Consider the following 15,493-nt stretch of genomic DNA (forward strand, 5'->3'; position numbering starts at 1 on the left):
AAACGGTTGGATTCTGGATGGATGTTGAAGGTGCAACCAAATGACTGGGTGTGAGAGAAAGAAAGGGACCAAGATGATTGAATGGCTGATTGTTCACTTGGGGGAGGGGCAGGCTAGGAGCTGGTGGGTTAGAAGCAGGCAGCAGAATCCTACAGCCTAGGTTGGATGATTTATTTCAGGAATAATGCCAATCCTCAGATTAAAACCTATTAGCTCCTCAGGGAAGTCCTCCCTGCCTTCCCCTCCCCTGCAGACCAGGTCTGTCAAGACCCCAGGCTTCCCCTTAATCAGTGAATACTACAAGTAGGGTTACATTCAACAAATATTCATAGCACACTTATTCTGCACAGGCTCTAAGTCTTTTATATGTATTATCTATTTAGTCCCCTTTGAAGTGTAGGATCTCTTCATATCACTATTTCACAGATGGAGAAACTGAGGCCCAGAGAGGTTAAGTAACTTATCCAGGGTTACACAGATGGGAAGTACAAGACGTGGGCAGGCTGGCTCCAGAGCCTGAGTTCTCAAACATCCACCCTCCGCTGTCTCTCAAGCTATAATCTTATTGGAGGCAGTGCTGGGCAGGACCAGTGGGGAGAAATGGCCACATCGGGGATGTGTTCGGATGGCAGAGCTGACAGAATTTGCTGAAGAAATACAATGTGGAGGGGAACCTGGGTGGCTCAGTCGGTTAAGCGTCCAACTCTTGATTTCAGCTCAGGTCATGATCTCAAGTTTCATGAGTTCGAGCCCCGTGTTAAGCTCTGTGCTGACAGCTTGGAGCCTGCTTGGAATTCTTTCTCCCTCTCTCTCTGCCCTTCCCTCGCTTGCTCTCTCTCAAAATAAATAAACATTAAAAAACAATACAATGTGGGGGCGCCTGGGTGGCTCAGTCGGTTGGGCAGCCGACTTCGGCTCAGGTCATGATCTCATGGTCCGTGAGTTCGAGCCCCGCGTCGGGCTCTGGGCTGATGGCTCGGAGCCTGGAGCCTGCTTCCGATTCTGTGTCTCCCTCTCTCTCTGCCCCTCCCCCGTTCATGCTCTGTCTCTCTCTGTCTCAAACATAAATAAAACGTCAAAAAAAAAAAAAATTAAAAAAAACAAAACAATACAATGTGGAGTATGAGGGACAATATAAGAATGAAAGAGGAGCTCAAGGTTTGGGGCCTGAGCAGCAGAATAACTGAGACAGGAAAGGCTTCAGGAGGAGCCGATCTGGGGGGAAGATCAGGAGTTGTTTTCAACATGTTCACTTTGAAATATCACTAGGAATCCATACAGATGTAGAGCAGTTGCCTATGCATTTCTGAAATTTAACAGAGAGCTTCAGGCTGGAGATGTTTATCTGGAAGTTGTTGCTGAGTGGTGTTTAAAGCCTAGAGACTGAGGGGCACCTGGGTGGCTCAGTTGGTTGAACGTCTGACTTCGGCTCAGGTCATGATTTCACAGCTCGTGAGTTTGAGCCCGTCAGGCTCTGTGCTGACATCTCAGAGCCTGAAGCCTGCTTTGAATTCTGTCTCTCTCTCTCTCTCTCTCTCTCTCTCTCTCTCTCTCTCTCTGCCCCTCTCTGCTCACACTCTGTGTCTCTCTCTCAAAAATAAAAATAAAACATTAAAAAAAAAAAGCTGGATGGAGACTGGATGGAGTCCATGCGGTGTCCCTGGTCCCCCATTGGAGTTGGTGAGCTCTTGGCTAGCTGCCTGACCATCCCCTGTCACCCTCAGCTAGGAGATGATGATGTGGCAGATGGCTCAGCCTTCCATGCCAAGCGCAGCTACAAACCACATGGCCGCTGGGCGGAGCGGGCTGACCAGGAGCCCCTCAAGACCATCCTGGATGCCCGGAACCTGGATTGCTACTTTACCCCCATGAAGCCCGAGAGCCTGGAGGATTCTATTCTGGATACAGTGGAGCCCCAGAGCCTGGTGGGACTGCTGAGTGAGGTACAGACCACCCCTGCCCAGCCAGCAGACCCTGCACCATGACTGCCCACCCAGGGCTTGGGGCCTCAGCATGCTTATTTTGAAAATGAGGCTGAGTATCCCTCTCTAGGGGTGCGAGGTGATTACATGACGTGGTGGAAGGCAAGAGGGTGAGGCCCTGGGCCTGGTGCAAGTGAGACTTTCCAGGGCAGACCAGGAGTCTGGGAGGTGGGTCACTTGGGGGGTAAAAGCTTGGGCTTGAGAGCAAGCCTGTGCCTGGCTGGGGAGTATTTGAGCAGGTAGAGGCCTGGCCCTACCCCTTCCTAGCTGTGTGATGACTTACCTCAAGGCTTGCTTCTCTGGGCTTCTGTTTTCAAGCGCCTGGCTGACTCAGTCAGTGGAGCATGCACTCTTAATCTTGGGGTTGTGCGTTCGAGCTCCACGTTGGGCATAGAGATTACTTAAAAATAAAATCTTAGGGGCGCCTGGGTGGCGCAGTCGGTTAAGCGTCCGACTTCAGCCAGGTCACGATCTCGCGGTCCGGGAGTTCGAGCCCCGCGTCGGGCTCTGGGCTGATGGCCCAGAGCCTGGAGCCTGTTTCCGATTCTGTGTCTCCCTCTCTCTCTGCCCCTCCCCCGTTCATGCTCTGTCTCTCTCTGTCCCAAAAATAAATAAACGTTGAAAAAAACAATTTTTTAAAAATAAAATCTTAAAAACAAACAAAACAAGAAAAAAAGACCTCTAAAAAGTGGTCATAAGAAGAACATTCTCAGAAGGCTTTGATAGGAATCCAGTGCTAAGAAGAGGGCCTGGGCCCTCAGAAATGCTTGAAGCAACTTCAACTCTTGTTCTCTTATCTTCCAAACAAAATTACTTTTTATTCTATTGTATAAACTTTCTTTTCTATTGTAGCATAATACACATACAGTTGTGTGTACAAACCGTATGCTGTTTGAGAAGAGCTTGACAAATTGTTACCTATGTATGCACTTAGGTATCCACCACCCAAGCCAAAATAGAGTATTTTCTACCTCCTGAAAGACACCCCCTCTTGTGCCCCTCCTAATCAGTACCCCCTCCCTGCAGAGGCAACCAGCCTTCTGACCTCCCACCAAAGATTAGTTTGCCTGTTCTTGAACTCCATACAGACAGAATCTTAGAGGGTTGGAGCTATATTGATTCCTTATCTGTAAAGGGGCTGGTGATCGTGCGGGAGGAGCATAGAGTGAACTCAAGTTGAGCACATAACTTGGCCCAGGCCCTGGCTCAAAATGAGTGTACGGCAGTGGGGGCTGCCATCATGACCGACATCTTCACTGTTCTCACTGGTGTTGGCGGAACACCTGGTGGCTTGCAAAGGGCCCTGGTTGCCATAGCTGCTTGAAACGGCTGTGCTCTCTTCATCCCACAGTTGGAGAGTCCCCAGGAGGATGGCTGTGGGCATCCCTCCTTCCTGCCCCTACAGAGGGAGTCCCCTGAGGACAGGGAGCTCATCGTCTACTCCCTGGAGGCAGAAGTGACGGTCACAGAGACAGACAGGTGGGTCTCCTTTGCACCAAAGGAAGCTTTAGAAGAAGCCTGGGTTACAGGCATGCCCTGGAAGAACTGCTCCCTGCTCTCCCAGTGGGCCTGTGGGGCAGGGCTGCAAGGTCTGAGGGGCACAGGAGCCTGGCCCTGCAGCCTCAGCCACAGCCTTAGCTTCCCTGGTTCCAGGCAGAAGGTGCGGGGAGCCTTTGCAGAGGAGAGGCGAGACAGTGCTCCCAGTGGGAACAGGGTGCAGATGTGTAGGGGTTCGGGGGGGGGGGGGCACTGTATACTAACATGAGTGTGTTCGCTCATTTGCCCCACCTCCACTGGCGCTGCAGCAAGTATTGCACGAAGACGACCGAGGCGGGGCCCGGAGAGCAGCAAGGAGACGCCTCCCTCAGCGTCTCCTCCATCAGCTCCAAGGATCAGAGCCCACCTGAGGGTGAGTGGGGGCCAGTAGAGACCCTGCAGTAGTTTGTCCGTCCAGCCAGGCCCCTTTCTGAGTATCTGTGGTGACCTTGACTCGGTCTTCCTGAAGCTCAGAGTCTATCACAGAGACAGACATTGTCCCTGCTGGTACCTGAGGATTCTGGAGCCCAACTGCCCACTGGCAGGAGCCCAGCTCTACCTTTTCCTTGAAGTGTAAACTTGCTGGTCCTTACAAATGGAGGGCGGGTATTATCACCCCCATCATCCAGATGGGAAAACTGAAGCCCTGGGAGCCTGAGCCACTTACCTGACTCACCCATTACGGGCCTAGCTTTGGGCTCCTGACTCCCGCTCTGCTCCTCCAGACTCGGGGGAGTCAGAGGCCGACTTGGAGTGCAGCTTCGCCACCATCCATTCCTCCCCTCCACGGCCAGAGCCAGACCCTCAGTTTGACATGATGCTGCCCCCCACACCGGGTAAGCAAGGGCCAGAGGTGGGGCGGGCAGCGCGTGGGGATGGTCATGATATATAACCACTCTCCCCACGTCGGCCCTGCACTCGGTGCCCACTAAGTGTCAGTGTCCTCAACCAGGAGACAGAGCCATTAGCTTCTCGGCCTAGTGGCAGCAGGGTGTGTGACGGGCGAGTCCAGCTTTCTCCATTGTTAAGTGTCTGGCATGTTTGGGCGTCTGCCGTGACTCATGGTGTTGACAGTTCTCTTCTGCCTGCCTTCTCGCCTCCCCTTCGCCTCTCCCCAGGATGCCCAGGGACCGCAGAAGAGCTGGCCCAGCCCGAGGTGCCAGGCATATCCAACAGCTCCCTGCCCCAGACCCCTGAGCAGGAGAAGTTCCTCCGCCAGCACTTCGAGACGCTCACTGATGCTCACTCTGAGGGTAGGGCGGTGCCTGGGCGGCCGTCCAGCACTGGGCACAGCACGGGTGTCACAGGGTGGAGCCTCCACGGCTGGCAAGGGGGCAGAAGGGCTTACATTTTATCTTCAGGACAGAGCCGCACAGGCTCTTCTCCGAGCTGCGTTTGCTCCCAAGGCGTGTGTGTGTGTGGTCGACTGAAGGCGTTTCTAAGGGTCCACCTGCTGGTCTGCGGGTCTTTCTGGGTCCAGGGCTGGGTGGCTGGAGGGATTCTGAGGGCTCCCCTGGCATCTTCCCCTAGAGCTCTTCCATGGATCCCTGAGAGACTTGGAGGCCTCTGAGACTGAGGACTTCTTCAATCCCCGGTTGAGCATCTCAGCCCAGTTCCTCTCATGCCTCCAGAAGACATCCAGGTAGGAGCTGGTGAACCCCCACCCCACCTTCCAACTCTGTCCCCCAGGGCGGGGCCACGTCCCCTCAACAACCCCCAGGACAGCCACAACCACCTGGTCTCCTTCCCACAGGTTCACCCACACCTTCCCTGCCCGGCTGCCCCGGCACCTTGTGAAGTCCCCAGAGGTCAAACTCACGGACCCTGGGGGCAGTCAGCCCAGAGCAGAGCCCCCGAGAGCAGGCGCTGGCCACACCTCCCCAGGCAGAACCAACGTGAGTACTGGGGCCGCTCCCCCGGGACTTGGGGCTGGGAGTCCAGAGGCCTCGTCCTAACCTCATGGCTGTGCTTGCAGGTCCCCCCTGGGAAAAAGCCTGAGGAGCCCGTTGAGATCCTAGAGGCCTGGTGCCCACTGAGTGAGTGCTCCCATCCACAGATAAACAACCCCAGATGCCCATCTGAGCCACGGGGCAGTGGGGATGGACAGGGTCTACTCAGACCCTGAAGCCACCTGGGGTGGGCCCCTATCTGTCAGCCCTACAGTGGGACGTGAGAGTGAAGCAGCTGCTTCCTTTACAGCCCCCTGCCTCACAGGTCCGGCACCCTGTGCCCCCTCCTCCTCAGTGCTGCCCACCGACAGGAAGCCTTCGACACCCACAGCCCTGCCCACTCCAGGCCTGGCTCAGGGTGTCCACAGCCCCTCCATCCACTCCTACATGGAGGCCACTGCCAGCTCCCATGCCAAGATGTCACGCAGCATCTCCCTCGAGGACAGTGAGGGCCCTGTGCTGGCTGAGCTGGCCAGGCCCCTCTGCAGGCCCTCATCAGTCGGGGAGCTGACATCCCTGGGCCAGGAGCTCCAGGCCAACCCCACCACGGCAGCACTCAGTTCTAACAGTGAGGGCCGAGAACCTGTCCTGCCTTCCTGGGGCAACCATGAGGCCCGGGCGAGTCTGAAGCTGACCCTGTCGAGCATCTGTGACAGGCTCTTGCTACCCCCTTCCCCAGTGGAACCTGTGGCCACCCAGCCCAGTGTCACCATCGCAACAGCCACCTTCTCGGCCTCCAGCCCCGTGGATGCAAGCACCCTGGGGCTCCACAAATCCACCTTTCTCCCAAGGCTCCTGGCCCCTGAGCCCCTCAATACCCCTGCCCACCCCAACAGCACCCCACTTCCAGAGGCCAGGCCTGGGGTCCCTGGCAGCATCACCTCCGTCCCGGAGACAACCTCTGGTGAGTTGACCACTCTTGGGACATGGGATTGTCCCCCAAGCTCAGCCCATGTACCAGGTGGCTTGGCTCCAAAGGTGGGTGCTTGACCCAGCCACAGGGGCTGTGCCATTCATTCATTCATTTACTTAAATATTTAGCGAGCACTTCGTATATGTTGGGCTTTGTTCTAGACCCTAGACACATGGGGCCTGGCGGTCAACAAGACTGCAAAGAATTGACACCTTAACTGGGGCCAGACTAAATGTAAAGGAAAATGTTAAATGTTTCATAAAGTGGTGTGTGCTAAGGACAGAAATAAGAGAAACGGTTTAGGGATTGGGGGCTGGGGGGACAGGCAATGGTTACAGTTTTAAGCAGGATAATGAGAAAAGCTTCAGGGAGAAGGCGGCATTTGAGCAGAGTCCTGCAGGAGGGGAGGGAAGGGAGCCTGAGGGACTGAGGGAAGTGTTCCAGGCAGAGGGATAAGAATTGGGATCAGCCCAGCCACCCCGGCCTCTCTTAGACCAGCTAGAAAGAGGAGGTGCCTTTCTCACTCTGTCCCCTCTACCCTACCCCCAGATGCACTCAGTCTGGCCCAGGGCAACCTTGGACACTGGGAGGAGCCTAGGGTGCCAGCCAGGGTCCCGCCCTCAGCTCGCCTAGACCTGAGCACTGTGAGTACCATCGTGCACAGACTGCAGACTGCCTTCCAGGAAGCCCTGGACCTTTACAACGTGGTGAGCCAAGCCCCAGGGTCAGGGGAGAGGGCTGGGGGGTGAGGGGGCCGGACTGCCTGGACTGAGGAACCCCTGACAAGGTTGGTACCCCCTTGCAGATGGTCTCCCGTGACGAGGTGAGCAGTGAGCAGCAGCAGGCACGGACTGAACTGGCCTCCACCTTTGTTTGGATCCATAGCCAGTTAGAAGCCAGTGACTGGCTGGTTGGAACTGATGTGGCCCAGGCCCAGCCCAGCCCAAGGTCCTCCTCCCCACCTACATTGTGCCCCCTGGCCAGCCCAGATTTGCATGCCCTGCTGGAACACTACTCGGAGCTGCTGGTGCAGGCTGTGCGGAGGAAGGCACGGGGGGATTGAGGGCCAGGAGCCTGCTCTCCACTACAGCCCTGCTGCTTCTGAAGAAATAGACATTTTAAGCAAATAAACTGACAGTTTAGAGGAATGGTTCCTGGTGCCTGTCTGGTTGCATCCACAAAGCCCCCTTGAGGTGGATGCGGGGAAGGAGGGTAGGGAGGAGACCAGCCCAGGGAACATGAGCAGATAAACTTTGGAAGGGATGAAATTTGTATGCAGCAGGTGTTGGCCTAGCATTGTAGCCTCACCTGCCCTTCCTCTTCCTGTCTCGCCTGGGGGACATCAGCCCCAGTGCCCTCCCTGCCTTGTTTCAGGACTCCATCAATGGGACCAACATTCCCAAGAAATTTGGGAACCGCAATAATGATCCCAGCACCTGGATCCATATTGCCTACGTAGCCCTCTGAGCTGCTGTGGGGTCCGTTGTCCTTGCCCAGTGAGGCCCAGCTATTCCCCAAGGAGCCGCCAGCACTTCCTCTCTGCCCCCTACTGGTACCCAAGAACCCACTGGAGCCACTGCCATCACCGTGTGCCAGACCACGGTTCCCGGTACACACACTGCCACGCCACTGGATCATGGTCCCTAGGCCAAGCCCAGCTGGATCCTGTGAGGTCCAGGCTTTTGTCCCCAACTACAGCAGGGGAAATGGACCAGCAGGCTCACTCACTGGACACTGGGGCAGCATGGCCAGTCCATCTAGCAGCTGGAACAAGTAGCTTCCCCAGCAGGAGGACGACAACTAGACTCGTCCCATGAGCTCCCAGCTCTGGTACCAGCTTCCCTAGGCAGCAGGCATCTGGCCGTGTGGCGCGTCTGCCAAGAAGGCCACTCTTGTGACCACAAAAGTCCCTGCTGTCCCAACTCTCCTAAAAAGGAAGCCAGCAAGGGCAGGGTCCTCGCCGAAAGCACAGCCCCGCCATGTGGCTTGCTGTGGCCTGAACCACCACTTGCCTGAGTTCCTCTCTGCTCTGGTGGTCATGGCCCACTAGAAACAAGCTTAGACCCACTCTTGTCCAGGGTACCACAGAGCTCAGACTCAAACCTAGGCTTGCCTGGTGGCAGAGCCAGACACTTCAGCATAAAGACATGGCCCTGCGCTGTCTCCATAAACAATTACACGCATCAGAATCAACTGTGCAGTTCAAAAAAATCCTGCCGGGTACCTGTGTCGGTTCTGTGTGTGAGGGGTAGGGTGAGGAGCAAGACAAGATAAGCAAAGCATCTGCCCTCACGGCATTAGCCTTCTAGAGAGCAAAACCAGAATTAAGATGTCACTGTGCTGGCTTGGCTGATGGGTCAGGGAAGGCCTTTCTGAGGTGACATTTGAGCTGAGGCTTGAGAGAAGGCACGGGTCATGTGGGCATCTTGGGAAAGTATCCAGGCAGACAACAGTGGATGCAAATGCCTCATCGGGGGGATGAAATACATGTGTAAGGAATGCAGTGAGCCAGGAGAGGAGATGGGAGGAAGAACAAGGCTCCAGGGGGCAGGGCCTTGTTTCACAACATTTAAATCCAAGAAATACAATTTTCCCCCCAAATAAGATGCCTGGGCTTGGTATTTGAAATGTCAGATGTTATTTCTCAAAGCTCCCTCTCCCTGCCCCAGGGAGCCCAGAAGGTCCAGGACTCAGGTGGGCTGGACCTCTGACGGGAGGTTCCCTGACCTGCCCAGTCCCACAGGTTACAGACCACTGGGGCCCACCGTCCTTGCCTCTGCCTAGCTTGGCCACGGTCACCTAAGATCCCTGATGCGAAGCTTGGCATCCAGGCCCCTGGACACCCAGAGGACCGTCTTGAGTCATGCCCCTCATGGAATGTACCCCTCCCACCCTGTATCATAATTAAGCCTTCAACTCCCTAGTAGCAAATCACTGGCTTATGGGGTTCCAAGCTGTAGGGACATTTGCTACTCTTGACTATGTTCCTGCTCCATTAACCCCTGAGTCTTGAGTTCTGCCCTCCAGCTTAGTGGGCTCTCTCATAGCTGCAACATGGCTGCTGTGCCAGCCCTCAGCAGTACACCTACCCAGCTAGGAACAAAGGCATGAAGGAAGGCAGCCACCAGCATAGTGAGAACAGTGCTAAGCCTCCCTAGACACCTCCCCTTTCAGAGCGATTGCAGGCAAGAGGAATGGAGATTGCTTTCATTTTCTTGGAACAGCTGTCTCTCCTGTCCTGGGCATGTGGCTGCTCAAACAAAATTGGGTTCTCTCAGCACAATAGGAGGGTGGGCTGGTAGGGAGGACCCAGGGTGCCTGCCACTCTCCATTTCCCAATGCCAAGCTCTTCAGCCCTAGAAGGACCAGACTTTCTCTCCTCAACAAAACAGCTGGTTAAGAAACCACTGCTGATGAATGTGTGTGAATGTGGTTTGTGGACTGACAGGGTCCCAGGAGGAAGAGGACAGCATGCTCACATGGGATATTTCAGAGAGTTTAGTAAAGGGATCATTTGCAAAGAAGTGGGCAGGGAACAGGGAAATCATAGGGCTGGTACAGTACCCTGAGCTGGCACCAGAGGTGAGCTGTTCCTCCCACCCTGGCCTTGAGGTGCAAGGGAGCCAAGTGGAAACCAGAAGAGCCGATACTGGAGAGAGGGCTGTCCTAGGGAAGCTGTGTCCCTGGCAACTCCATAGGGGGAGAGTTGGAGGAATCCTTTCCCCCATCATCTGTGGGGCTCCCCACTGTCAAAATCCTGGGAGCCAGGGGGCACAGGAACCCAGATGATGCGGTCCACCCAGGTCAGTCTCCCAGGACACAGAGCAGGGAGGAAGGGGACAGAAAGGGCCTTAGGGAAAATAAAGACACCCAGCCCTGGATTTCTTCCCTAATGTGTTTTCAATGACACAGGAACCAGTTGCCCTGAAACATGCTGTTGGGCACGGAGAACTGGGCACCTGAAAGAGACAAAATGGCTCCACCTAACCATTTGCCAGCTCATTCTTCAGTGCAACTTGCACCCTGTACTCCACGCTGGACAGATACTGGGCTGCCAGACCTGTGCCGGACACACCAGTCATGGCTGCACGAAATCCAACAATTGTGAGATGGAGACACTGAAAATTCCATTTTACAGATGGGCTGACTGAAACTCCGATGCTTGCCTAACCACCTCTCAAGACTTCCTAACGACCACCCTGTTTATATGCTGCATGCTAAGCATTCTCCCCACATGATCTACATAGGCCTCTGACACAAACCAGCCAAGGGAGACACATTAGTTCTATCTTCCAGATGAAGAAACCGAGGCTCAGCAAGAAGTGACTTGTCTGGGTCCTGCTGAGGTAAAGTGGTAAAACTCTGCCTCCCTTGCTGCCCCAAATGAATGAGCAGGACTGACTCTCAGGGAATGTGAAGAAATGAAATAATGCTCCTCTCACCACCAAGCCTTTATATAGACTGTTCCCTCTGCCTGGAACACCCTCCCTTTTACCTGAAACCTTATCTTCCTTCAGGGCTCACACCCAGTCATCTCTGAACCTTTAAGCTGGACCGGGAGCCTCTTCTGGGCTCCCATGAGCTCCCTGAGTTTTCTCTATTACCGTTTGGATCACTTTGCCTGTGCATTCCCCATCATAGCCTTGGTCATTCTGGGTTGTCACTGGTGGGTCTGTCTCCTCCACGGACTAAGTTATGTGCTCATTTTTAACGTTGAGCTAGACCTGGCCTATAGCTGGAGTTCAGGAAATTGCTGAGTGGATAAATGAGAGAAAGTAACTGCACAGAGAATGTTCAAAATCCTTAACCAGTGGTTAAGGGGTCAGACAATGATCAGTCTAGAACACAGACAGGACAGAGTGTTAGGGTGGGGTTCTGGGAGCCCCTGGCTGTGTCACATGACCCCCTTTGGTTCCTGGACTGTGGGAGAGGGGGGGAATGGTGTCCCAGGCAATCACTAGGAGCTGGACTATTAACACACCAATATTTTAAAATCTGCTACATCTGAACAGTGTTCCTGGCTGAACGTCAGTTCTTGGCATCTAATAATCAGAGGTGGAGCTTCCTGCTGGAAGATACACAGCCCGTGTCCTCACTTTGTCCTTACCTACTGGACCCTGCTGTTCCTCCACCCTCTGGGGCAAGCAATCACAGCCACCACCCCCCTCTCCTGCTTCTCAGACAGCTGCTGTGATTTGAATAACCAAGCAGGTTGTTGGATGTCCGGTGGTGACTGATTTGCCTGGCAAACAGACCCCTCAGGTCCTTGGCCCAGCTGCTACTTTGAGAAGACAGCCTTCCTGGAGTCTCTTTTTCTTTTCCCCACATGCAGCAGCTAGCTAGGCTCTAATCTTGCCCTTGCTTGACCTTCTGGAGGGTCCCAGCACTTGGCTGCCCTGGTGGCTGGAGAGTGCCCTCAGGAACTTGGTGTAGGAGAAGGGGGAGGAATGGTAGGTCCCATCTGAGGCAGAGGTAACTGGAGCCAGCTAGGTCCCTGGGCTTGTCACAAAATTTGCATGGAGAGAATGCAGGTCCTCTGTGGCTCCCCCTTCCCTTCCCTCTTCCCTCCTAGTCATCCTGGGGCTGAGGTGTGACCGCAGGTGGAGGAGGCAGTCGTGCGTGGAGTGCCATCTCACCATTCCGGGAGGTGATGCCCCGTGCCTTCCTGGTCAGGAGTCGGCGTCCACAGCCATCCAACTGGGGCCACTTGCCTGACCAGCTCCGGGGAGATGCCTATGTCCCAGGTGGGCCCCTCACTGGGCCTGGAGGCGAGGGGCAGGTAAGACACAAAGCATCACCATGTCTGGCTTCTCTCCTCAGACTGCAGCAACCAGCAGGGCTCATCAGCACACCAGTCTTCTGGCCTTGGGGACTCTTGGGCAGCGGTGAGTCTGCAGCTGGACCACAAGACCCTGCTTCGTTTCATCCCTGCCCACTCTCAGCCTGACTGCCTCTCACTCCCTTGAGCCCATTTGCTCATGCCCCCTCCACCCCCCCAGCCTCAGGACCTTTCCACCTGTTGTTCTCACTGCTGGAAATGCCTTTGCTTTCTTGGTAGAGATGTTAGGCTTCATCCCAGGCACCCTTTCCCTAAGCTGGGCAGCCACATTTCCTATCCCCAGAGATCTCTCTGTCCAGTGGGAGCAGAACAAGATTCAAGCCAAGTGGATGGTGATTTCCTTTATGTCAGGATCAGACAAGGTGACAGGAGCAAGGATGGGGGAAGACTAGGGACTCTCAGAAGGGATATTCAGCTGTGCATGCCCTGGAAGTAGGAAAACACTAGCCAGAAGATAAAGGTGACAGATTATTTCAGTATTTATTGAAAGCCAGGAACTGTTTTAGGCAATTGCTATTTAGCACGAATAAGACAAAAATTCCTTCCTGGAGTTTATAATCTGTTGGGGGCTTGACAAGAAAACTAGAAAAATGTCATGTTGGGAGATGTATAAATGGAGAAATAAAGCAAGGTAAAGGCAATGGGGGTCAGGGAAGGCCTCGGAGACAGGGTGGCATTTGCACACACGAATAGCAGGCAGTCTCTGGCCTTCCCAGACCTCCTTGGTTCCTGGTTCTAGTTTTTCTATTTGCTCCAGCCAGGGGGTCTAACTCCCATGTCCCTCCCACAGCCTATGCAGGGCAGTCTGGCCTCCACTCCCAGGGGCCCTGGGACACTTGGCTGCCCACTCTGCCCCAAGGCCTTCCCTTTGCAGCGCATGCTGACACGGCACCTCAAGTGCCACAGCCCTGCACGCCGCCACGTGTGCCGCTGCTGTGGCAAGGGCTTTCACGATGCCTTCGACCTCAAGCGCCACATGAGGACTCACACTGGTGAGGAGTGGCAGGGACAGAGAAGGGCAGCTGGGTCCCGGGAGGGTCTGGGATGAAATGGAGAGAGGTGCCCAGGATATGGAGTTTCCAGTGTTTGTGTATATGGGGTGGAGACTCAGCCATCAGACTGATCCCAGTCGGGTGGGTGTACGGTGACGCGAGGGTAGAGGCGTGAACAACGAGGACAGTAGTGGATACATGGATCTAGATTGAAGGTGCAAGGTAAAGCCTCCTCCTTCGCCCCTGGGGAAGGAATATCCTGATGAGGAGGGTGGGAACACAGGTATCTGGTCCTGTTTGTAGCAGGTGGAGGTAGAAGATGGTGGGACAGACTGAGGAGTCCGGATAACTTGGAGTAGGAATGGGGGAATGCTCATGGAGGTTAAGGTGGGGAGACTTTAGCTTGGAGGCCATTGTCCTGTCTGTCCTCTCCCCCTCTGCCCACCTGTGCAGGGATCCGGCCATTCCGCTGTGGAGCTTGCGGGAAAGCATTTACTCAGCGCTGCTCACTTGAAGCTCATCTTGCTAAGGTGCACGGGCAGCCAGCCAGCTACGCTTATCGTGAGCGCCGGGAGAAGCTGCACGTGTGTGAGGACTGTGGCTTCACATGCTCGCGGCCTGACACCTATGTGCAGCACCGTGCCCTGCACTGTGTTGAGACTGTGCACCCACACAACACATGAGAGGCAAATAAATGCAGGAAATGCACGCACAGAACACAGTATTTATTACACGTGGGAAAGGATGATTCACTCCGTCCAGCGGTGGCCACAGTGTGGGGCCGTGCACACATAGTACAAGCGCATGGCGTCCTGGCAGAAAGGTTGCCCGGTTAGGAAGGGTACAACATGGAACCTCCATCCAGCAGAGCCTCACCCCAAGATAACAGGCAAAGGGGCTTTCCCCATTGGTAATGGTCCAGCTCAGTACGCCAGGAAGGGCAGGGTTCCCCCAAATGTTGGTATCCCCACCCCCGGTAAGGACAAAGCCTGGGATACCCAGAAAGCCTTCCTCCTGCCACTCACCTCGGCACGGGCACTATGTGACTGGAAGAACACCGCCTCCTTGTGGCCACACCTGAGAGGGCAGTCAGCCACTCAGCCTACCATCCCCTTCCCTCCTCCCTTCACCCGGTGAGGACGAGCCACTCTCCATCCCCAATATGAACGGCGCGCTCACTTTTGGCACGGGTGGTCCTCGGTCCGCGGCAACGTGGGGTCCTGGGACACGTCAGCGATGATCTGGGTCAGTTCGCTGAGGGAACAGAGGGCGAATAATCATGCCCAGACCAGGTCTCTCAAGCCAACAACCCCTTCCCCAGGCTCTGAGTCCTGCCACTCACTCCACTTCGTGCGTGATTTTGTTGACGTAGATGCAGCTGTTGTCGGCTTCCTGCTGGTAATCACAATTCCGGCACTACGAAAGGGCAAGGGTTGCGGGAAAGGAGTTGCGGGAAAGGGCTTACGGGGAGGTCTCGGAAGGGATTGGAAGGGAAGGCTGGGTTTTCCCCAGAGGGAATGACTACAGCATGGAGTTTCGAAGCTGGTATAATGGGGTATACCGAGAATCACCTCGGGGATGGACAAGACAGTGGGGGTTCACTCGTGGGACAGTCAGGAGGCAAGACCAAAACACGTAAGGGGCGTAAAAAGAAGTAAGGGTCATGTGGAGTAAGATGGGGCCACACTGGGAACAGGTGGATCCCTCTGGAAAGACCCCAGCGCTCCGTGGGCTCGTGCTCACCGCGTAGAGCAGAATGCGGTTCTCCTTGTCCTCCTTGGGGTAAAGCATGTTGTTACTGTGGGGAGGAAGGAGACAGAGGTCAGTCCTGGGGCCACTACTTGCCCCCCTTACACACTCGCAGCCCCGGCCTCACCATTCCTGGCAGAATCGAATACCCACGAAACCCGGCTCATAGGTCCCGTCCGGTTCCATAGCTACGCACCGCCCGCCAAGCCTTCCGCGCTTGCTCCACCGCGCGACCGGTCGCGGGAAGGATCAAGCCTAGTTGCTTCGCCAAGAGAGGGGCGGAGCTGCGCACATGCTCTGGCTTCCAGCTGCTTTGTGCTTGTCTCTGTGCTCCGAGGTTCGATTAATAACTTGCTTCAGTTTTTTGATATTCTGCAGTAACTGCTTCCAATTTCTGGGCCTTACTTCCCCAGTTTGTAGAACAGTATGGTACGAGAGCCAGGAATACGATGCTTCACGTAATTTGCAAAGCGCCGACCGTAAATGAAGCCACGGCTCTTTGCAGGCTGAAAGCCAGTGCACATGCGCGGATG

General features: G+C 55.1%; 3 protein-coding genes across 4 annotated transcripts in view; 2 read left to right on the plus strand and 1 right to left on the minus strand.

Annotated features, from left to right (window-relative positions):
- The window catches only part of WDR62 (WD repeat domain 62), a 45,431-nt gene extending 37,912 nt beyond the window's left edge, over positions 1–7,519 (plus strand). The window contains exons 22-32 of the mRNA XM_030299435.1: positions 1,725–1,943; positions 3,334–3,461; positions 3,788–3,891; positions 4,244–4,354; positions 4,637–4,771; positions 5,049–5,160; positions 5,272–5,413; positions 5,494–5,554; positions 5,718–6,371; positions 6,930–7,087; positions 7,186–7,519. Coding sequence (XP_030155295.1) covers positions 1,725–1,943; positions 3,334–3,461; positions 3,788–3,891; positions 4,244–4,354; positions 4,637–4,771; positions 5,049–5,160; positions 5,272–5,413; positions 5,494–5,554; positions 5,718–6,371; positions 6,930–7,087; positions 7,186–7,443 — 2,082 coding nt within the window. The 3' untranslated portion in view covers positions 7,444–7,519. The remainder of the gene's footprint in view (positions 1–1,724; positions 1,944–3,333; positions 3,462–3,787; positions 3,892–4,243; positions 4,355–4,636; positions 4,772–5,048; positions 5,161–5,271; positions 5,414–5,493; positions 5,555–5,717; positions 6,372–6,929; positions 7,088–7,185) is intronic.
- A 4,511-nt stretch (positions 7,520–12,030) lies between these two features.
- On the plus strand, positions 12,031–13,899 carry OVOL3 (ovo like zinc finger 3). The gene is made up of 4 exons (XM_030298832.1): positions 12,031–12,124; positions 12,201–12,265; positions 13,010–13,211; positions 13,665–13,899. The coding sequence occupies exons 1-4, from the start codon at positions 12,031–12,033 to the stop codon at positions 13,892–13,894; spliced, it is 591 nt and encodes a 196-aa protein (XP_030154692.1). The 3' UTR covers positions 13,895–13,899.
- A 7-nt stretch (positions 13,900–13,906) lies between these two features.
- POLR2I (RNA polymerase II subunit I) lies at positions 13,907–15,418 on the minus strand. 2 transcript variants are annotated; one of them, XM_030298834.1, is made up of 6 exons: positions 15,157–15,418; positions 14,955–15,009; positions 14,554–14,627; positions 14,391–14,465; positions 14,237–14,288; positions 13,907–14,023 (listed from the first exon to the last, which is right to left on the minus strand). In XM_030298834.1, the coding sequence occupies exons 2-6, from the start codon at positions 15,000–15,002 to the stop codon at positions 13,961–13,963; spliced, it is 312 nt and encodes a 103-aa protein (XP_030154694.1). In that variant the 5' UTR covers positions 15,003–15,009; positions 15,157–15,418; the 3' UTR covers positions 13,907–13,960. The 2 variants fall into 2 exon arrangements, with proteins under 2 accessions (XP_030154694.1, XP_030154693.1); XM_030298833.1 differs by having other exon boundaries at positions 15,088–15,412.
- Positions 15,419–15,493: the final 75 nt, after the last annotated feature.

The sequence above is a fragment of the Lynx canadensis genome, chromosome E2 (assembly GCF_007474595.2).
Source record: "Lynx canadensis isolate LIC74 chromosome E2, mLynCan4.pri.v2, whole genome shotgun sequence".
In the NCBI taxonomy this organism is placed as follows: Eukaryota; Metazoa; Chordata; class Mammalia; order Carnivora; family Felidae; genus Lynx; species Lynx canadensis.

Bases quoted from the DNA above. Each gene is read 5' to 3' on its own strand.
- OVOL3 (XM_030298832.1), top strand. From the start codon at position 12,031: ATGCCCCGTGCCTTCCTGGTCAGGAGTCGGCGTCCACAGCCATCCAAC. The intron at 12,125-12,200 runs GTGGGCCCCTCA...TTCTCTCCTCAG, and splicing joins GGGAGATGCCTATGTCCCAG to ACTGCAGCAACCAGCAGGGC. The intron at 13,212-13,664 runs GTGAGGAGTGGC...CCACCTGTGCAG, and splicing joins CCACATGAGGACTCACACTG to GGATCCGGCCATTCCGCTGT.
- POLR2I (XM_030298833.1), bottom strand. From the start codon at position 15,146: ATGGAACCGGACGGGACCTATGAGCCGGGTTTCGTGGGTATTCGATTC. The intron at 15,010-15,087 runs GTGAGGCCGGGG...TCCTCCCCACAG, and splicing joins ATTCGATTCTGCCAGGAATG to TAACAACATGCTTTACCCCA. The intron at 14,024-14,236 runs GTGAGTGGCAGG...CCTTTCTGCCAG, and splicing joins CACATAGTGCCCGTGCCGAG to GACGCCATGCGCTTGTACTA.